General features: G+C 45.7%; 1 protein-coding gene across 1 annotated transcript in view; it reads right to left on the bottom strand.

The window, feature by feature from the left end:
• Window positions 1-22,992, bottom strand: part of XKR6 (XK related 6) — a 184,735-nt gene that overhangs the window by 8,656 nt on the left and 153,087 nt on the right. Inside the window, exon 2 of the mRNA XM_074820278.1 lies at window positions 13,691-13,887. Within this exon, the coding sequence (XP_074676379.1) occupies window positions 13,691-13,887 (197 nt within the window). The remainder of the gene's footprint in view (window positions 1-13,690; window positions 13,888-22,992) is intronic.

The raw sequence follows: 22,992 nt of genomic DNA, 5'->3' as shown, positions 1-22,992 counted from the left end.
GGCTCATGTCCTGAAATGTGAATGCCTCCTAAAACCTTTTCTTTTTGCTAAATCAAGATGTCCTCACTGACCCCAGAAACATTGCATCTCTTTTTAGTTTCCCCCCAGCCTTTGCCTTAGCACTGCCTGGAGGAACTGAGGTCCACACGTTCACTACGGATTGTGTTTCAAAAGGACTTGCTTTTCTCCCCTTTCATCCTGATGCCTTTCAGTTCTCCCGAATGCCCCTTTCTCTCTACTGCTAGAAGAGGTGACTGGCCACATTCGTCTGATCTGTGCTCTCATTATCTCGGCTGTTTCTGTCATGTCTCCTCCTATTCGTCTCCTCTGTGAACTCGGGAGCTGCCAAACCGACTCAGGCCCTGGGGCCATCTAGTCTGGTATCTTCTCCTGGATGCAAGCCAGCGACTGATCCTTCTGCAGGAGGCACAAGCACCCCAGGCCAAGCAGAAATGGGATAATCTGCCCTCTGTTTTGGATTGTCCTTGAATAACCTCAGCAAAGTGACAAATCTCCTGTTGAAAATGTTGGCTATCACTCACCACATAAGGACTGGCAAAGCTTCCCTCCTGTTTTAAAACACTCTCAATGAAGATCTTCCTTGCATCATGCATGTGCATCAGTGTTTATCCCACCCAAGGAGAGCTGTCCAAGACATGGGATGAGCTGTCCTCTGGAAATGCCTCTCTGTCTCTCCATTGACTCTACCTGAAGTGTGGATGATCAAACTGAAATGACCAAACAAGAAGTGGGTAAGATGAAAAGTAGCTTTAGGTAGCAGTGGTTTGGCATCCACCAACTCCCCATAAGAGCTCAGAGGGGAGCCCTGAGTCCCAGCAAGGTGAGGAGAGCAGAAAGGAGGGTGGGGGAAACCTGTTCTTGGCTCCAAGATGATCAGCTCCTGCAGAGCAGAAGTTGACAGGCCCAATATAACATGGACAAATTCAAGTGATGTAACAAAATGATTTTATACCACTGAAGGCCAAGCAGGCAAAACAACTCCCCCAACACCCTCCTGATGAGAGAAGGGTGCCATGATCAGTCAGAGGACATTTTCAAGTTCCATTTCCTTGAACAGCCAGACAGATTTATCACCATCCTCAAGAGAGTGGTAACAGAAAGACAATATCCGCCTGCTACATCAGTGAGAAGAAGGCTGATCTCAACAGGCATCTATGAACACAGTCCTCATAGGCATGTAAGTCCACTATTTGCTTTCCATAATAGTCTTGCTCCTTTCCTAGGATGTTGACCACAGGTATCTCAGTTTTTACCTATTTATGTAAGCAAAAATGCCACTGTCATCCACTCCGTAGTTAAAACATTTCTGGCAGCACTTAGCTGAAATCTCAGTCTTTGTATATGCACAGATCTTCAAACAAGCCTCATCTCCTTTAGCTAACTGAGATCTTTGATCTTGCATAATGGCTCACCACCAGATAATGGCTCATAAAAGAACAGTAGGGAGGAGAAGGGCACATGGGAACCCAGGCCTTGAGAGAACCTGGGTCACTGTGGTGACATTTAAACTAGCAAACAAAAAACAGAGACAGGACTATGTGTTGACCCTGAGCCCAGCTGGCAGAGTCTGCCATGTCCTTACTATTAAACTCTCTCAGTAGTTGTACCCAATCTGACTTTTGGGAATCATTCCTGGACTATGTGAACTCATTTTCTCATGCCTGGAAAAGCTTTGGGGAAGGGCTAACTGGCCAAAACTGTACCAGAGACCATGTTAACAGAATCACTTGAGTGGCAGTGCTTGGGCTCCAGCACTGCTTTCATTACAGGTATAGACAATCTGTGAACAGTCCTCTGCCTATCACAAACATGGTCATATAATCCCCCTCATCACTTTAAAAATAATGTGGGAGCCCTGTGGTTCCAATCCTGGACATGGAGCCTCTCTTATTATCAGGTTTTTCCAGACTGGGCTTTGTGACAGAGTAAATTAGCCCAGGTGGCTGCTGTGCCCAGACAGCTCTGGGGAGCCCAAGCATGGCAGCTAGAGCTTAGGTAAGGTGTAATACAGACATGCAGACAGCTTTATGCCAGCAAAGTATTATTTTGGCAGTATAGGTTAATCCTTCTAGGAATCTGGTCTCAGCTATGCTCTCAAAGTTAGGTCTGAGGAAAATGCCAGTGTGACCCTATTGCTATAGCTGGATGGGCAAACTGTGCTTTGTGGAGAAAAGCCCTCTCTGAAGGTGCATCCAGTCACCAGAGTCTCTGATGGGAGTCTAATGGTGGAGTTAAAGGAAATTAACTTCAAAATCACACTTTTCAGGGGGAACAATGCATGGCAGGTTTGTAAAACCACTCAGGAATCTGGGGTGAGTTTGGTAAATAGTTTCAGTCCTAAAGAAGATGGAGGCAATCATGGAGTAGAGGAGAGGAGGGACACACAACAAGGCTAATCTTGCCTTTGGAGTCCCTTTGATGTGACATTAATTACTATGACATTATTTATGACATGAAGCTGTTTATTTTGAAATGGCTCTTCCATTTTGAAACTTCCCCTAAATGTTAAGAAAATGTAAAGAAAATAATTCACTGTCCCTCTCTCACCAAAAGCAGATAGTCACACTTCAGTGGATGCTATTTTGAGGGTGTTAATATAGAACAGTTCTTTCCTTTGTGATTTTTGGCTGGTAAACAAGAAATCTCATTAATTTTACTGATGGTGTTTTTGATGTCGGTGTGGGGCTACATTTGATGGTGTTTCCAACCAGAATAGCTGCTATCACTTAAATTGGTGTTCACATAGCCCAGTAACCCACGCCCCAAGCAGTGAGGACTCAGGCTATCTTACACAAGTGCCAATATCTCTCCAGGATCGTCCCACCATGCCCTGCTGCATCCTTCCCCAGTGCATCTTCCAAAGGACATGCTGAATCTCATGTGGGCAGGGCTGCACTGAGGTTCATAGAGATGCTCAGAACCAACAACTATGTGCATCTCTGTCTTCTAATGCCACTCATACAGGAACGAGAGATGGTCTGGTCTGAGCCTGGTCTAAATTCATTCAGATACCAATCACATGGGCTAATTCTGTGGCAGAAATGTTCTGGGAGAGCAGCAGCCAGGATTTTCTGGGCACTGCATAGGTTGTTTGGAAATAGAGCATGAGAAGTCTTATACGTGTTTATTTTTGTCAAAAGCTGTATGAATTACCACTCCGTTCAGGGCAAGATACCCTCTGCACAGTCATCACTGTAATTATAAAGACTTTAGTTAAATTCCTGTTAATCTGAATGCCTTTAACCGCTCTCTTGGAATCACACTGAAAAAGAACCCCACCTGAATCCCCAAAAGTGAACAGCCACAGACAAGAAGATTTGAAGCTCCTCAAGAGATCCCAAGAGATTTCATTTGAAATGCTCCATCAGGATGTCCTGAAAACACCTTCAGCAAGGACAGGATTTAAATCTATGCGTGCAGAGAAAAATCCCTCTTTGTAGGCAATGTCACAGGGCAGTAGAGTCTATCACAGAAACCTGTTTCAACCTGAAAGAAATGTGTCCAGCAGAGAAGTGTACAAGTCACCTCTATAGACTTCCATTGTTTTTTATTGGTGCACTTCCTGGTTCCTCTTGTGCTCATTTGCTTCTGACCTCAGTTCAGAAATCAGAGTAGCCTAAGCAGAGTCTTGTATCTACATGGCCATCAGCATGGCCCAGAGGCATCCAAATCTTACCAGGCACCTGAGATGGGAAAGAAGTCAACCTAAGATACCGTTATAGATAATATGGGGAACTAAGCACCACCGTTAGCATGGATCTACCATGGATCTCTAGAGACTAAAGACACCCAAGTATGACTGTGCTGCTCTTGTAGCCTCTTGGTTAGATGTGCAGTGTTGTGTGGTTGTTGATTGTTGAGATCTAGGTGTCTTCCCTCTGCCATTTAAAATAGTCTTTCCCAGAATAGCAGGGGAAAAAAACCCATCATTAACTGAGCAGAATAAGATGGCAAAATCCAAGAGGAGTTACTCTTGGAGTAAAAAATCATATTGCACATTCAACAGCTGTTTCTTTGTGAAGGATACTTTAGACACTACTTTTAGTGTCCAGTTTGCTCAGATTCTTGAGTATATTGAATCTCTTCACAGACTCCAGCAGACTCACTCCCGGTTTACACTCTGTAAAGATCAGAACGAGCCTCCTATACCAGGATTTTTCAGACCCAATGATATTTGAACTCTACTGCTAGGAACTTTTAGAAGAGAAACACACCTTATGATACTACTAGAATGCACTGAAATGGGGAAAAAAACCTTTGCTAAGGAAAATAACACATGGCTTGATTTAGAATAAAATCTCTCCTCACCCATTTCTATGTTCTGAGTAGGGATAGTTAGCATGAAAGATCACAAGTCCGCAAACATGTACAATATACTTGCATTTTAACACCGTACATTTGATATTTGTTACAGCATCTTTATCCTGGCACTCTTTTTTAATTCAGATGAGAACCGCAGCCATTGAGAAGAATTTAAATCTGCCTAGCACAAGTTGAAAGGATGTTGTAATCTTGCAAGTGGGACTAAAATACTCCAAAAAATAGGGGAGCACATCAGCACTGGCAAGGAAAGCCCTAGGAGTTTTGCTGTCTGCTTCTGAAAGTAACCATGAGAATATCTTTTCCCTAGCACAGGTCTAGGGCAGTCAGTTTTTGAACCTGGGACCTGGAGATCAGTAACTGAGGAAAGCCTAATTCTGTTGACTGCTACATCCATGTCATTATTCTGTCTCAGCCTCCAAAACAGGGTGGCTCAATCCAGGCTGTTTGTTGGGAATCGTTCTGGGCCTGTGCTAACACCTAAGCCAAGCCTGGGAATTGTTTGGGCTGGTGCTAGCTGCCATGAGCTTAAAAATGTGCCAAGGACTGTGCTGATAATTGAACCACGTGGATGACAGAGATCTGGTGGCTGTGCTCATGTTCTGATGTGTTTCAGTTTATCAGCATAGATGAAAGCCAACAGACTCTTCACCAGATTGGGGAAGCAACATCTTCTGCCAGGGCTTAGTGAAGGAACTTCCTGCTATAAATACAGCTCCCGTGGCCAGTTCCTTGGAGACGAGGCAACATCAAGGCAATGTTTCAGACAGTCTGTGACAGTACCAAACACAGATCCTGCAAACCACCTCTGGTTAATGGTTTGGCCTGAACATAGGAAGTTTGCAGGCCATTAGAGAAATAACTTCATCCCAGTTCTGGAAATGCTTTTCACCCAATGGGGAAGAGGAAGAAAACCCAACTTGATTCACACTCACTGGCCAAGGTAAGAGGTCTTCATTCAGTGTGTTTAGAGGAGATGCGTTAGCAGTGCACACTTTGCTAACCTTAAGGTTTACAAATCTTTGTTATTGTATAAGGTGCCATTGGTGGAATTGTCTCAGCGCAATTGCAGGTGAGGGGACTGGTGTCCTGAAAAGAAGGAGCATCTCAACACTTCTGGAGAGTGTACAGGGCTGACATCATTAAAGTGAGACTGGCAGAGCATTTCTGTGAGGGGGAGTGACAAACTGACAAAAACGGATGTGGTGCAGCTGGTGCTGTCTCACAGTGGGGTAGCTGAAGGCACTAGAGACACTGTTTTCAAGGATAACAGCAGGAAGTTGTTTCTTCCTCTCCTCTTCCCATGCTTTGTACACTCTGCAAAGGTCTAAGTGATGTGCAGCAGGCGAGAACTTAATGACACGCCAGCATCCACCCGTTAAGTCATGCTCATGTTGGCTTGTTTCTCCTGGGTCTTCTTGCTTTCTCAGAAGTTCATGTGTGTACAAGATGGAGTTGAGACTGCCTCTTCCACAGATTAATGAACACCACCTTCCCCAAGGACAGGCTGAGATCAAAACATGCATCCGTTCCTCTACTGCAAACATCTGTTTGCACCTTAGAGTATATCAGGTATGGGCTGTAAAAGGGAAATGGCCATGCCTGGTGCACGTCCCCCATCAGTGACCATCCGTGTGAAGACGTGAATGTACTGAGGGCACTGAGAGCATGAGGCTGGTCAAATGCCACTTAGGACAAAAGTCATTTCAGGAGATTTCTAATGACTCAGTAAATCTGCTGCACTCCCAGACTCAGGACTGTCACCCCAAGCTAATCATATAAAACAATTTATAGTTTCTGAAACAAGAAAGTTCTTCCCTTCAGTACTCAGCAATTTTGAGCCAGTTGCATCAAACTGAACTGTTCCATCTACATTAGGAGCAGAAGCACAGAGAAGTCCCTGCCCAGCATCTTCCCCATTTTTTTTGCACATCTCAATGGCTATGTGCTCTCTGTTCATCCAGAGTTAGCATGCTCTCCTAGATGCCTGATGTGAAACCCAGAGCTGCACGTTAGAGCAACCTGAAGACAAAAAGAGTTGAATTTCCATGCATTTTACTAGCCAATTGGACAGCAGTACGCAGCCACCTTTTCCTATGCTCTAATCACAAATCTGCTGTGACAGGTATGCCTCCAAGAAAGTCTGTAGCATAAAATTCCCTGAAAAAGCCTTAATTTCCTGCCTGGAATCTGCTTGGCATGAACTTGCTCCCCAGGAGCCTGCAGCCTAGAGATCCTTCCCAAGACCTTAGGCTACTCAAACCTCTTTCCTCTGTGCCTCAGTTTCCCAGCTGGCCTGCAGCTCTTAGGAACAGCATGGGCTGATGCTTGTGTAGTGCTCTGATGATGTAACCCCCTTCCAATGATTACCACAGTCTTACAAAGCCTAAAATTGGCAGCACTGGCTACCTGCCAGTGCTGTCCTGTGAATGGTGACTCATCTTTATTGGCTGTGGCATGTCATATGTGTGATGGTGGCACGTGGTATGGAACAGAAGGGGTTTTATCAGCACTCCAAAATAACAGAACGGGAGCTATGGCAAGGTGGTGGACAGAGAAGCTGCAGGTGGGGACGGGCTAAGGGCTGACGTCTCTCTTCGGGCTTGCTCCAAAGCCCATTGGAAAAAAAAAGCTGTCACTGGCTTCAAAGGCTCCTGGACCCAGTCCTTCCCCACCGCGCTGGGACAATACGGCCGATGATAGGGCAAGCGTGCCGCTCACTGCCAGCATGCCTCGGGCTTGGCCTGCTCTCAGCATGCCAGAGCAAGACGTCCTCAGTGCCCACTGCCAACTGTGGAGATGGCTTTTTGATGCTGCTGGGAATTGGCCTGGGACCAGCGACTCATTTCAAGCAGGGCACCAAATTGCTATCTGTCATCCGGCTTTGGTGAGAAGGAGGGGAAGGCAGGAACAGAGCCATATGCCCCAGTCTGGCAAAGCACTGGAGTCATATGAGTGGCCTCCCAGGCGAGCTGCTTATGTGTTTGGAGCTATCTGGGCATTTTGTGAGGTGCCTCCTTGGTCTGCTGATGAACATTTAAAGGGAAACTGTGGTTGAATCAGGACAAGCTTTCAATGCAAATTACCTCAGTTCCTCCCTGCCAAGCCCCTTCAGCAAGCACACAACTGGTGGGGGCCTTTGCCCACATGGCAATGAGCTTTTCTGCTCATGCCTCTTCTGTCACGGGGAACCAGGTCTGGGTGATGGATGTCTCCCATTTCTTTTACTCCCCAAGGAATGGCATGAGAGAGAGGAAGAAAGAATATGCCTTCAACCCCATGGGCAAAGTTTTAGCATCCCTTTTTTCTTTATGATCTGCCTCACAGCCCAAGTCAAAGCCCAGAGTGTGACTCTAGTAGACCTTACCGCCACCCCATCTCCTGTTGCTGAGGTCTCTATGAGTCAAAGACTTTTTTAGGCATACACTGCAGTTATCTTGCTGGTTCTCAGGAAAAAGAAAAGATGATTTCTGCTTCTGGAGGAACAGAACTTTGCTTGGGCCTGCATCAATGTCTCACCCATGTCAAACAGAGTCTGTAGATGAGATGTCAGTCTTTTTTGTACTGAGCCCTGTGGAATCTGAAGCCTGAGTAGAAAGTGTGAACCACAGCTTATTTATGATGGGTAACTCTGGATACAGGACTCTACACAAATGGGGACAATTTTGTGTAGTGAGGTCACAGAGATTTGAATTTGGACTTTTGGATTCATGTTTGTGCACTGTTGGAATGTACACATTTAGTTACATCCAAACTGAAAGTGACCTGTGGAAAACAGGCAGCAAGCACTTTCCCCTACACATGCTTTTCCATCTAGCATGGTATCTCCCACCCATAGCCTTCTGTGGCTTCATCTCTGCTAAGAATTGAGTGTTTGCAGGGATCTCCAGCCTGGCAGCCAATAGGCATGCTCTGGCCCCATACATATCCCATCTCCTGGCATCCGAAGGTGGCCATGTCCAACTGCCTGCTGGGAATGGTGCCTGGTTTGTGTTTACTCCCAAGCCCTCCTTGGGGATTGTTTGGCTCAGAGTTAGCTGGTCCAAGGCAAAACCATGTCAGGCCCATGCTAACAGGGCAACAGTGGTGATGATGAATGTCCATTGCTGGTGCCATTTCTGCTCAGCTCTCTGATGGACGTACCTGCTTGGCTCGTACCTCCTTGATCCATGAAGGATCTTGCAATAACTTCTAGTGCTTCTTCAAGGTTAGTAGTCCTACTTGTAGGATGAACTTTCAAATCTAATGAGTACCTTCTCCACTTTCAGTGGAGACATGGGAATTTTAGTCTCTTTGGTTATGTTCAGGCCAGTTCAGGCCAGTGTTGCTCATGTTTGAAAATCACACCCTTGGGTGACTAAAGGCTGAAGGCTTTCTTTCTAAGTTGGTTGCCCCAGCTAAGAAGCTTACTTTGATCTTTGGGGCCTGAGTGGGACAGGGACTGAGTACGAAGCAATCCATTTATGTGTTGTCCTTTCGATATGATCTTGGTTTCAGATCCATTCAGATTCCTCAACAAGTCGTGGTGCCTTCAGATATTTCCTATCGTATGAACATATCTAACAGGACATTTCAGACAGCATGTACTTCACAGCATATCCATTATTCACAGCATATTATTGATTAACTATTGGCCTGACATTGGGGGAAAATTAACTGAGAAATTTATCTCCGCATTGGACTTAATTCATTATCACCCACACAGGAATCCTCTCACTCAGGTGCAGGAGGGTTTAACTTGAGGTTGGCTCATCCTGAACTCACTCAGCTCAATGGGGGATGCCTTCTCTGGGCAGTGAGGACAATGGCTAATCCACCAATGTTGCTTGTCCCTCAATACCCTGCAAAGACCAGTTAAGTCTTCTAAACTAAGTGACAGAAAAGCATCTTAGTGTGCCCCTGCAAAAAAGGACAAGCCCTGATCATACATGGCCCCCAGACATGGTACAGAAGGAGTGAGGACATGATAAAAGATCGGACTTAGCTTTGGGAGGGACAAGAAGATTTACAAACTCCACCAGGATAACTCTACAGCAAACATATATTTGTAGCTGAGATGTCTAAAATCCCTTTTAGGCCTAACTTGTGTCACTCTGTTTAAAAGAGCAACACCCCCAGAAAAACTGAAGCTGGTGTTGCTTTTTCTCAAATACACAAGCAGCTTCAGACTACTTATTGGGGGCTGCAGAGAGTGCAGACACCTCTCAAAATCCCAGAGATTTCAACAGTACTTTGCAAAATGAAGGCTTATGCTGCAAATCTCTTTCAGATCAACAGCAGGGTTACAGAGGAGACAGGCACACCATCGGTGGATAGACAGTCCTTTTTGTGGGGAGAAACTCTGCCCTGAAAACTGCAGCCTCGTCCAGGCAAATTCCCAGCAAAAGCTTTGCATAAAGAACTGGTGACATGAGTAGAAGGACGTTAGAGGTTCTGCTAAATCTCATTAAGTCTTAAAGTAGCCACATGAAAAAATTAAGTAAAAGGAAATCTCTTTAAGAGGCGATTTATGCTGAAAAACTGGAATCCCTCTCACCTCACTAACTGCCTAGAAGTTGGGTGTCTCCCTTAAGCTGGTTATATGTGCTCCTTTCCATTCAGTGCAGAGGAACAGGCACTTCTGCAGGGTGAAGTGGGTTAAGGATGGTTTATTCTGCAAGGACTGAGGTGGATTATCTGCTAGAATTGATGATGAAATTAAGATCTGGGTTGGTGGGCTTTTTTTCTTGTTAATATTATGTTTCCCCCTGCAAATACACCATGTTATTTAAATCAGGGGAAGTCTTCTGGCCAGTGCTGTCCAGCAATCTGAGAGAGATGGACACCCTTTCATTCCATCCTCTCCTAAATCTTGAGACAGTTAAGGCGAGTAAGGGACAGCAGTGCATCCTCTACAGAGTCCCATCACCTTCTTTTGCCTAACCCTAAGGGTAGGTCTAAATACATCACCTAGCTTCTGTGTAGATTCCCTGGAGAAAGTTGCTGCTGGAGGGTGAGCATCTCACCTCACCTCCTTCAGCCACTTTGGGTCCATGTTTTGGAGGCATCCTTCCAACCTCACCGTCCATTGACTCTGTTTTGGACCCACATATCTGTGGCTGTAGCAGATGAATGGCTCACTAAGGGCCGGCGTACCAACATCAGCTCCTTCCACGTGCACATTCGGGAACTGATGTCGACTCATTTGTCCCAGCAGCCACAGCACAAAGTACCCCAGCTCAGGCTCTCAGCGTGCACCTTCCAGGTCAGATCTGATCATCTGATGGAGTACGCCGAGTTCTTGCCTCTCTCTGTGCTATTTTCTGCTCTTCCCGAGTCATCGGGCAACGGCAGCTAAGCTGGGATCTGGTCTGCCTTGTGCTAGGGATATGATGAAGGAACAAATCCAGACCTTCATGAAATCCCAGGGGTGTTGTCCCAAGCTTTATTGAGGCTGGGACTTGACCTCAAATTCCAGCTCCAGCACTTCTGCTGCTGGTGGTGCCAGATGATGCAGGAGATGCTAACTCTTGGGTGAGCAGGGGCCCATTAGTGAAACGGCTCTGGTTTTGAGTGCTGAAGGAGCAATAAATACAGGTTCCACCCAAACCTTTCAAACAGGTACCTCTCGGGGTAAAATGGTTCTTGCAAGGTATGGGGAGGCTTTTCTTTCTTCTGCCCACCCAATAGATATGGAAACCTGGAAATTAAGCGTTAACCTGATTGCATCCCTTTCTACTAGTCCGCGCAGTACCCCCTACTCACTGCAACTACAATAGGCAAGATCAGCTCCTTCTATCACCATGCTCCTAAACAACTCTGGAGCAAACAAACTCTGGGTTTGAGTAAAGACCTCCAGTGTATTCATTATTCTTACCTCAACACCTACCTTAACACGGGGACTAGGAGAAAAAAGCAAAACTTCCTGATAGTCATTCCAGTAACTCCCTTTCTAAAACTCCTTAAAGAGAAGAAGGAGACCTTCTTCTGACCCATTTGGAGAAGCCTGGAGCCTGGCTTGGCTTCCTGCACTGGGCTTAGCATTGCAGTCTTAAGTGCAGGGAGGACTGGGGCTTGGAGGAGGGATGTACGCCACATAAAATGGTAAATTGACCTTGTTCTAGCACTAAATGAATCCATAAGAGACTGTGTGAACCCTATGGAAATAGCTGGAGTCTGGACATATTAGCACGGGCTGTACCTGGGTTTACAAGCCCTGCTGTGGGCCATTTCGCCAGTGTGCATCCCTCAGTGTTGCAGCTGATACTGTCCCTGTTTAGAGGCAGAACTGGCCTCTTCCTGTGACGAGCCATGCTCACATAGACATGATGAGCCAGGAGAGACTTGATTTGATTTTTAAACACACTGCCTTCCTCACAATATCCATCTTCCTTTGGTTTCTGCCTGCTTTAAGGGAAATCTTTGGTGCTCCCTTTCATAACGGCTATTCTCAGCATTTAATTTCCTTTTACATAATTACACACTGGCCGGGAGGAGGAGGAAGACAGAAGCACGGAATGGGCATGGAGGAGCTCTAGGAAACCTTGCACCTGAGTCAGGAGAGCTGAGCAAGCTCTGCTGCTCGTATCCATCAGCAGCGCCCGCTGCTCAGCACGCAGCCCCGAGATGCGTGACCGCATCTCTGGCAGAGGCAGGGGGGAGGCAGGGAGAAGGTGCACTGGGGACCCTGAGAGCTTGGCTGCTGGAGCGTGGCAGGCAAAGAGCCCTCCAGGGCTCGGGGAGGCAGGCGGGGACGTGCGCTGCCTTGGAAGAGATCGCAGCCTGCTCGTTGTGGTGGAGGAACGGAGGAACTGCATAGCCGAAGAAGGGAGGGGGTTGGAAAATGATGCAGCTTGTTCAGTGGATTAGGCAGCCATGCCTGGAAGTGGCAAACTGAAAAAGCCACAGATTTGAAAGCCTGGGGGGATTATTTGGCCATGTCGTCTGACTTGCAGCACAACAGAGGCCATCAAATTTCACCCAGTGTTTTCTGTAGCGAATCCAACAATCTGCGTAATGCCCTGGCAAGACTCTTAGGTTATCATTTATACATTTTTAGTAGGGTTAATAATGTTGGAAGCAGCAGGAAAAGGGTGCTGGCAAATGTAAGCAGTTCTAGCAGGAGTTGTAGAAAGGCATGTTCATCATGTCAGCACTTTGGAGGCCTGGCGAGCTCGTGATGAGAGGTTTCAGAAAAAAACCTGCATAAATAGGAGAGGGGAGGCCTTCTCCTATAAACAACTGTGATGGACATGTACAAAGTATGGAGGAAGGGGAGAGCAGTCTGACTTATTGATGCTGTAGATAGTGGTGACCTTGGTCCAACCAGCAAAACTTAACCCTGAAGAACTGCCCAGTTCCAATCTCAGCTCCAAGAAACTCCTCAGGTCTGTAAAAAATGGCATGGCACAAACAGGCTGTCTTTGGGAAGCTGAGTGTCATCCCTGGTGTGTGAATTGAGCAGGGGTTGAATAACTCAGCAGCTCATCAGCTGATACCACTGTTGGTCCTTGGAAAGGACAATTGTCCCTCCAGCTGGTGACCCTCAGGCAGCCAGCATGCTCATGGGCATAGACTGGTAGAGCTGCTTACCCCAGGGCTGGGACAGGGGCATATGCCTCTCAACTGGGGTGGATGCCCCATGCTCAGGACATCATTGCAGCATCAGAATTGGCAAACTATTCTCTGTAGTTGCTGCCAAGGCTCTGCTCATCTATCTACCTTTGCAGTGATACCTGCACGACAACATCTCTGTCCATACACAATCCCCTCCACTGCCTTCCCCCTCTCTTTTCTTCAACTTGCTGAGAACCATGGTACCAAAGATTAAACCTCAATTCCTGGGCACTCTTCAGAAAAGGTCCTACAGCATTTAGCTATTCAAAAAAACCCTGCTTATACTACACTTCACACCATCAGAGCATTGCACAGGCATTGAACCGTTTGTCCTCGCAACACAAATTCAAATCCGGCCAGTTTTATCATCCTACTTGTGTAAGGAGGGAAACTGAGGCAGAGAATGATTGTGTTTGCCCAGTGCCAGGTGGCAAATGAATGGTGACACTTGCCATAGCAGCAGAGACTCTCTGCCTCCTCCTGACCACATCATCATTTTTTTACACTGGACTGGGTGTGGAAGAGCTGAATCTCATCTTTTCATGGATACTGTTGTTTTTCTCAGTGGAACGAGCAGAAATTTTACCCAGCGAACGCAGCGGGGAGCTAGAATGAGATTTGTCCAAAGTGGCAGCCCCTCACATGCCAGGTTGCGTAGGGAGGACAGTTAGCAAAACACCCCTCAGTAGCTGAGCATGGGATGAGAGGGGGGAGGCTGGGAGGATGGGGAGGAGGGGACGAGGGGGCCACTTACATGGTAATGTTTCTGCACGGTTCTTTTGGATCATTATGCAGAGCTGTAGCACCAGTTGAGGGGCGCTCTCGAGGAAGGTTTCCAGGAGGCGCAACATATTTACGTCTGCATATTCGTACATCATAGCCCAGTAGAAACGCCGCTGGTGTTCCTTCCGCCTCTGGCTCTGGATCCCCAGGTACATAGTTCGGATATACCTGCAGGAAAAAGGAGGAAAAGCTGAGTGTGAGACTTCGGTATGCATCAAAACCTGAGGAGATGGGGATGTGGGCCAATTGTATGGGGAGAGAGAGTTGTCTGGGGGAAAGGGAATCTGAGGTAGACACAGGTGTCTGCACAGCTCTAACACAACCTCCTGCAAGATCTGAGGACTGCTTTTGTATTGCAACAGTAGGAAACCTTTGACTTGCACCACCCAAATGTGAAGCGCGGGGTAGGAAATACTCATGAAGCACTTGCACAAGAAAGCAACTCCCTCACTTTGTTTTCATGATGAGAAGAGAAGCTACTTGACAAATACTGGTCATCACACTTGGTGGTGGCTTGACAGATTGTCTAAGCTCCTTCAGCACTCTAGTAAGGAGCTTCCCCCTCAGACACCAGAGATTTGACCCTATTTCATCACAGTTGGAGCAATGAGACACCACCTTCACCTTCAGCACGTGTGACCCACAAATGCAAAAGGCCACAACCTGCCACCGGTCAGCTATTGAGACTTTGGGCAATGTTGGACTAGAAGGAGGTGTTTCGTGCATGGACAGGTACTGCTCTGTCACCTCTGTTTCCATATCAGGTGTGCAAGGAGACCTGCAAACCTCACTCTGGGGACACAATGTCCTTCAGGGAACCTTTGGCCAATCTTTGTAAACAGAGATGATCCAGTCAGGGTAGCACAAGGTGCCCAGATGTCACAGGACTCATGATATTTAAGAAAGGAAGCACCTCCTAACAGGGTCCTTCCTAATGCTTGCTGATATTAATGATCTAATATTGTATCTTTTTCCTTCTCAACATGAGTGGTGGCTGTAACCTTGTGCTCTGAAATTTGGGGTGGCAATCGTTTCACCTAATGCCGACCCTAAAGCTGGTCATCTGAGCTAGTCAATGGAGAGAAACATCCCCTCCCGGGACTGTTCATCTGTCCCACCTCAGATGCCAGCATGACGGTGGGATGAAGTGCCTTCTGGAGCTCTGGGAGGGGCTCAGAGCACAAACTGGGGTTTCGCCAAAATGATTAGATCATTCCTTGCCACTCGGGGCGAGATTGCACAGCAAGGAAGAGCAGGAGGAAAGGACATAAACCTCGACAGCCTCTGTATCTGTATCCCCGAATTACACCCAAGGACAGGGAGCTGGGAGAGAAGCAGAGGCACCTCCGCAAGCCCTGTCCTTTCTCAGGCACCTTGTCCTTCCTTCCCGTTCGCAGTTCACAAGCACAGAAGATGAGTAATCCCAAAAGAAGACATAAGGACACAAAAAATGACGCAGGAAAGCCACCAGATGGGGCTCGACACTCGAGAAAATGCTACGCCAGTCACATACGACACTGGTGACACTCGTGTGACATCCCCAGCAGAGCCCGAGTGGGGTGGAGATGCCCGTGGATCATCTGCTCTCCCATGGACACCAGTCCCCAACATGCCCAAGGCCACCACCTGTACTCGGCATTTCTCTGAAAGACCCCAGCCCCAGAAGCTGCAGGATGACACAGGAATCCTGCCTTCCCTTCATGAATGCAATAAATTAAATAAATGCAGTTTAGCAGGAAAGGCAAGGTTGGAGAGAGCAAGTTGTAATGGCTCATGAAGAAAGCAGAGAAAATGAGCATGTAACTGTTTTTTATATTATCAGCAACACATGGCTGGCAAAACCCAAGGTGGTGGTGCCCACAAGGTGCTGCCCATGGGCAAAGACAGCATCACCTTTTGCCAAACTCTTTCCAGAGAGATATTCACCTAATCTGTCCTGCAGTCTTGCATGGCCTCCCCTTCCCAGGAGCTCCCATTCCTGCTAGTACATGAAACCTAAACTCCTCTTCTGAAGGTTAAGCCACTAATTTCTCATCATCCCAGCCACGGACAAGGAGAAGAATTTATTCATTTTCACCTTGCATCAGTCTTTTATCTGTTTTCACACAGTTACCCTGTAAAACCTTCTTTTCTCCAGACAAAAAAAAAAAAAAACCCAAACAATTTCTTTCAGTCCCTTCTCACAGCTCACATTTGCTAGACCTCTACTCTTCCACATTGCTGTCCCCACCAGCTGTCTCCAGTTTTTGGTTATTTTTAAGACTGGCTTTACTGTTCCAAGCACTCCAGGTTGGCAGAACCAAACTATAACAACGGCATTGAGTCACACAAAAAAATTAAGAAGAAACTAACAGAAGGGACACTATGTCCTGCAATAATTTCTCCTTGATCTCTAGGGATTCACCACCATCCACACAGTTTAAGCATGAATGTTTCTAACTGGCCACAGTGAGAGGATATGCCACCTATTCGTGGAGGCAGCGTGCATAAAAGGACATAAAAATGCATTGGATTAATATAATGCCCTGATCCTGTCTCCATCAATGGTCAGAACAATGGCAATGACCAACAACAAATGTCTTTTGACTGTTGAGCCCACAACCTTTTGCAAAGGCCAGCTGTACTGTGGCCCTTCCATAGAAGGGGAAACTGAGTCACAGAGCACCAAAAGGGCACTCCCAAAGTCTTCTGGCTTCAGAACGCAGCTCTTTTAGTGCTGTCCCCAGCCTCTAAACACCACCACACAAACACAGGAGTGGAGTACTGCCTGCTGATGGTCCTCAATCCAGGGTGGACATATTTCCCTGACACCATAAAGCCCAGCCCTGCCCAATCTGATTTGTGCTGGAAGACCCAGAAGGACAAATCCCTACCCAACTGCCACATGGGACTGTGACCTTGGGAATCCCTTGACATAATATTGGCCAGCAAAAGGTCACAGCCTCCCAAGTGACTAGCACGTGAGCAAAACAGCTTCAAGGAGCATTTGCAGCTGAAGGGAAATTAACTTCTCTTTGTACTCTCTTTTAGGTCCATGCAAAAAGACGGTGCTCTCTCTTTAGCATCCTTCAGACCCAAATCTGACAAAGAGAGAAAAGGGAGGACTGAAAACCCATTCCTCCTTGAAGCCAGTCGATTGTGAGTATTCAGCAGAGAAAGTGCAAGAGTAACTGGGAAAAGCAGTATTTCTACCTGGTAGGCTTTCAACAACTAATAAATACCTGTCTAATTAACCAACATAAAATTTCACCTAGCTGTAACATTGGTAATGCCTATATTTCTGAACATGAATGTGCAGCGCTGGTGTAAGTGGTTTTATTCCAGTATATGTTTCATTTTACATACTTGTTTGAGGGCTTTTTCCTACCTTTACTAACACTGGTTATGTGTAGACAAACTCTGAAGAAAAAAGAATCAATGTCATTTCACCTGAAATTTGTTGTTCTCGGTCAAGCTGATAGCAAACAGGATTCTATAATTAGACTTTCAAATCCATATTGAGGCCTGATCTTCAATCTTCAGCAACACGATGCTTCCTCTTATGTCAGTGAAAGCCATTCACCGCTCTGTGCTTTTGAAAATCAGGCTAATTTATTTATTTAATTGCTTAATTTTGGATACAGGAGCCTAACTTTGGGCTTTTTATTTTTTGAATGCTGGCTATTTTTATATACGAGTGTGTGTATTTGTATGTATGTGTATATTTTTAGTTCTAAGTCCCTTCATGGCTTCAAAAGATAGAAATATTTTGGGCTTGGGAGGGGGATTCAGGGTGATTTTCTTTAAATGCACAAAGGATTGGCTGTCCCCTTCGTTCTGGCAGAGTTCCCAGAATTCCTGTTGGTATAATTACCCTCACGCTTATTTACTACGTATGTCGCAGTAGCACACACACTGCGTGGGGCAAAGTCACTGCTGTCCTTGCATCTAAGCACATTTTTAAGGAGCCAAAGCCATCAGCTCCATAAATATGGTCAAACAACCTTTGGAGAGAGCCCCAGGATGCCACCAGAAGGGAGAAGAAGAGGTGCTCCTACTGTAAAAACAAAACCCACCCTAAGTGCTGTGGAAAAAGATGCTTCATGTGGATGACAGAGGCTGCTCAGCTGTCTCAGCGAGGACTGTAGCAGAAATGTCCAGAGATAGAATTATGGAGTCAGAGGCTCTGTCTGCACCATTAAACAAAGCAGACCAAAGACCAGCCTTTGTCCTTGGCCAGCTGGCATGACTCGACTCCACGTGGCTATGTCCATGCTAGTCGGCCTTGGCCAAAATTGCCAGAGACTGTGCTGACAATTTAACAGGGTGAACTCTTGCAGGATCGTGCCTGTGCCTTGGCACTGTTCAATTTACAGAGGTGGCTCTGAATATCAGCAGCAGAAAGTGTAGGAGGATGCCTCAGGCAACAGGCTGTCTTGAAACGAAGAGGATGCTGATGTGTAAGGGGGGGTTGCAGGAGCACAGAAAGGCATGTCAGCACAGGCCCTGGACTATGTTTTAAGGAAAGAAGAGTCCTGCTGGCCTGTCCCACATAACCACAAGCTGACCAAGGTCAGGAATCTCAGACTATATCTACAGTAGGCAACAAAGGACAGCGGCCTGATCACTTTTCCTGAGGTCAATGGTCCAAGGTTGACCACAGAAATGAACTCTCTCATCCTCCAAAACCAGATGGCTGCCTTCATATTCAGTATTGGGAATGATCCCTGGGCCCTATAGAGTCTTGAACCCTGCCCAGGTTATGCCCAGGTTATGATTACCTGGGAGAGTGCTCATAAGTCTTGACCAATCTAGTGATTATACTAACAATTTAGCAGCATGATGAAGGTACAGTGACCATGAGCAGGCTTTGAAATTGCCCAGTTTACTAGTATAGGTATATAGAAAGATGGAAGGGAATAGGATTTGAGGTACTCAGTCCACTCCCAGCAACTCCAGGTTGGGGAACATTTATTGACCAAGCACAGACAAGCCTACTACTGCTTTCAGAGAAGTAAATCCTGGCTTAAAAAACGGCAGAGCATGCTTGAGAAGTCAGACCTCGAGGGAAAGGAGGAGCTCAGAAAATTAACTCTGCTACAACTTACACCTGCAGCACCTTTCACGCCCTTTTGGATGAGCAGGATTTATCAAGACAAGAAGGACAACAGGTACAACACCCTTCCCAGCATCTCATTAACCTGCTCCACTTCTCTCTGGACAACCCTATTTTGCCATGGCAGTATGGTTATATCCTAGGTGTCATGGTAGCAAAGCACACTGCAGGGATGGACACCACCTCCCTCACCATCCCGTGGCACCAACCTTCTCCCTGGTGCCCACTCCTGGAAGAAGAAGGGTGGGTTGGGTGCATTATTCAGTTGACAGCTCACCCTCCTGCCATCTTCCTCCGCAGGCACGCCTGCTAACTCTTGCAAGGGGCCATTATCCTTATGCACTAGAGGGTGTTTACAGTTTAAAAGCCCACTCCTTGGAAGGGAGGAAATGAGGACATGTGTAACTGCTCGGTTGGAAGGCTTGCAGCAGAGGCTGCCTGAACATACCCTTAAAATGAGGTTATGTAAGGCCAGATCTCAGCTGGAGCGAGCTGGCATCCACAGAGCTCTAGCAATTTACACCAGCTGCGGCTTTGGCCCGCTTTTTTAATTTTAATGAATTATTTTCATTCTAACAGATATAAAAGGGATATAAGATGCAGCGCTCAAGCAACAGGGGAGCATGAAAGTAAAATGCTGTCTATTAAAAAAATCAAAATCAAACTTACAGTTGCCATCACAATTAATGTGCTCAATATCAACATTTGTTAGTGATTTTTTTCTTTGTTATAATGTTGCAAGTTAGCAATAAGGATTCACAGATGGATAATTATTGTTCCTAGCTCGAGTATCAAAGGAGTAACTACAGGGCCCCATTCAGGTGCTGATATACCACAGCTTTGTCTGGCTGCCTCCACGACATCAAACTCCTCCTGAACAAGAGGCTGCATCCAAACCACCTCTAGGGAATGGTTCCTGGCCTGGGCTAATCCTCAAAGGGTGTGCAGGACTTATTTACACCACTGCTAGTTGTGCTGGGCTAAAACCATGCTGGGGACCATTGCTAAACTGGGAAAGTTCACTTGCTATCTCAAAAGCAAGAAAGGGCACCTTAAATCTTCTCATAAGCAAGCAGTGCACAAACCCTTCCTTTAATCCAGCATCCTCATACGTCATCCCAACCACATATGACTAAATCTCTCATAATTTTGATGCACCCTGATTTTCAGAATTGGGATTCTCAGAGCTTTCTGATATCTTGCTTCTTTTGTCATTTCTTGATACGGTTTATACCCAAGAATGAATAAAATGCAGCAAAAAGTGTGTTCATCGAGTGTTGCAGTTTCTGCCCTCTCCTGCCCAGTAAATGTGCTTCAGTGTACAACTACTCCATATTAGTTAATTGCTTCTATCAGCTCCTATTAAACAATTAATAATCTCCATTCCATGCCCTGTCTTGCTTATTGGAGGAGAATGTTGCTGAACAGAAAACAAGCTTATTCCATGCCTTAGAGACATTTTAAAAGCTTAAATGTGCAGCATGACATCATTAATGAGCTCTGTAGACTAATAGGTCACAGAGGACACTGTCTTTCTTCGGACACAGAATTTATTGTCATCTCGATGCTAAACCTGGAACTCCAATATGAGCCTTTATCCACCTTCTAACTTACCATAACATCACTGCGATCCAGGATCACGCTTAGGAGTCACTCACAACAAGATTACACAACGGTAATTTCATCAAGGTGAGAAAATTGCATTACTTGGCCTATATTAACATTTTTGAGTTAAACTGTACTGGTGCCTGCTTCAATCTCTTTTCATGTTTTCTAGCATCCAGACATTCCTGTTGGCTTGTTATTTCCTTATCCTTATGAGTCCTATATTAAACTTCTCCGTGAGTGAGATTCTCAACAGCATTAGCCAAGATCTATTGCCTTTAAAGCCAAAGGGTCAAGTCAAGTCAAAATTTCTGAATACCTCTAGTTCATATACATGATAACCACCATTTCAGAGAAAATACTGGTCTTTATGTGAATTCAAAACCCTATTCTTTAGATGCACATATTTGAGAGGAGATGATACTCGAACATCCATTTATATTAGAAAGTCTTGCTTTTTGCAAAATACTATTAGCTACTGAAATATCTACTAGAAAGAATGATAGTGCTAGTTGTCTTCTGTGCAGGAGAAACTGTAATAATTTCATATTCTAAGGCAGTTTAAAGCTGTTTTAAAGCACAGATGGCTTTACTATACACCAACCACGAAAGACGCATATGATTTATTTTGTAAACTATACATTGGGGAGGATCATATCATAGACTGATAAGAAAATTTAGGTTGGAAGGGACCTCTAGAGGTCTCAGGAGCAAGTGTCCCCTCTAACTTTGAAGTTAGAGAAGGTTGCTCGTGGCCTTGTGCAGTCGAGATTTGAAAATCTTCAAGGAGGGAGACTCCACAAACTCTCTGGGCAACCTGTTCCAGCACTTAACCACAATCATTGCAGAAATTATTTTCAGCCCGAGATAATTTTCACTATTTAAAGAAAGTCTACAAATCAACCCCTCTTTGAAAAGAGTCAAATCCATCAAATAGTTGGAGAGAGACAATAAAAGAATGATGCTGCAGGATTTTTAGGTTCCAATTCCCTCAGCTTTGAAGTTTGCAGGATGATTTAACTTGCGGCTGGTAATTTGGGGGCTCTGATACATAAAACAGGGAGCTGTGATTGATAATTTCAGAGTAATGTTCCCAGCTCCTCTGAAATGATTGCTTTGGTTGCAATGCCAGCTGAATGGGACATATACCTATATCACTTCCTCCAGGACATCGTCCACGGTCTTTGTTCAATTTCCTTTTTACTGATGGTTTAAGCAGATATTTGGGACTGTGAAACCACATGGCAGAGCTGCAGGTGTGTATCTCATCCTGCTGACAGATACCAGGGTGATAACCTCCAGCAGATGCATGGGGCAGAAAACTGGGGCAAGGGCATCACTGCAGCTAAAGCTCCGGAGACCAAAAACACGTGAGCTGCCTGTACCCGTGTTGCTCAATCCGGGGAATGTTTCTAGGATTCATCTTTGCGACTATTTTCCTTTCCTAGCTGCAGAGTAGTTTCCTCTGACTCACAGACTGAAAGACCATAACCAGAATAAGAGAAACAAATAATAAGAAAGTGCTAGCCCTAAACAGCCCTGCTTTCTGCCACTAATTTTCAAACTTTCCCAAATCTGGGCTGCTACGGAAATATCCATGCTTAGCCAGAGCCTGGCTAACATTTTTTTATTTGCAAAAATAGTCATGAATATGTCATTGGTATATTCATTACAACCCCAATTTTTTCAGCAGTTCTGCCCAGGCAGCCCCTCTTTGCCTGTGTCCCCATGGGCTGCGGGGCTCCCCTGGATATCCAGGTTGCAGAATCCCTATTTCCAGATCTGTGCTCAGTAAATCAGAGAATAGTTTTGTAGCGGGAGCTACTACAGTTTTGAGCCAGGCTTGTGGAAATCATGTTCATGTTTTTACTTGTCAATTATTTTGCGAGGTGTAGAGTCCTAAACCAGAAAAAAACTCAAAGACCTCTTCAGCACCAGGGTATGAATGCCCTTTTTTTATTTTAATGTGGGAAGCATCTTCGTGCTGCGTAAGGGAGCAAGCAGGGTATCAGGGGCTGCTGGAGAGGGTATCAAAGTGATGGGTGCTGCAGAGACATGTCACAGCATCCATCACATGTGGGATGGTCTCACATCCTAGCACTGAGCCAAATGCCCTCTTTTATCACAGATTCCCCCCCAAATTGGTTATGAATACTTAAGCCCCAGTCCCCTTCCTATTTTACACATACTTATTTACTTAAAGTATATTCCGACACCTAGTGCTATCGCCTCCGGCAAAGCCTTCTGTTTTAAATCAAAGTTGTTAAATAGCTTTACACAGAAAGAGAGAAGTTGAACTCAGACTGAATTTTTGCTTCAAGTGTGTTTGAAGGGTTTAATAAGGTTTAATGTCAGGGCTCTCCTTTTGGAAATAAAATGGGTCCCAGTCCAGTAAGCCCTAAAGGAACAGATGCACCCAAAGGCCTTGAAAGTAAGTGGAGGTCTTTTGATTGACTTGTCCTGGGTCCATGCAAGGGAAGTTTCAGGGCAAATCTGGAGAAATGCCTGAGGGCTCCCAAAATGTGAGTATTCAAGGGCATGATGCTACAGGGACACATGGCAATAGTCACCTT

Source organism: Strix aluco, chromosome 3, assembly GCF_031877795.1.
Source record: "Strix aluco isolate bStrAlu1 chromosome 3, bStrAlu1.hap1, whole genome shotgun sequence".
Classification (NCBI taxonomy): Eukaryota; Metazoa; Chordata; class Aves; order Strigiformes; family Strigidae; genus Strix; species Strix aluco.
The sequence above is the reverse complement of the archived record's forward strand: the minus strand, read 5'-3'. Positions and strand labels throughout refer to the sequence as shown.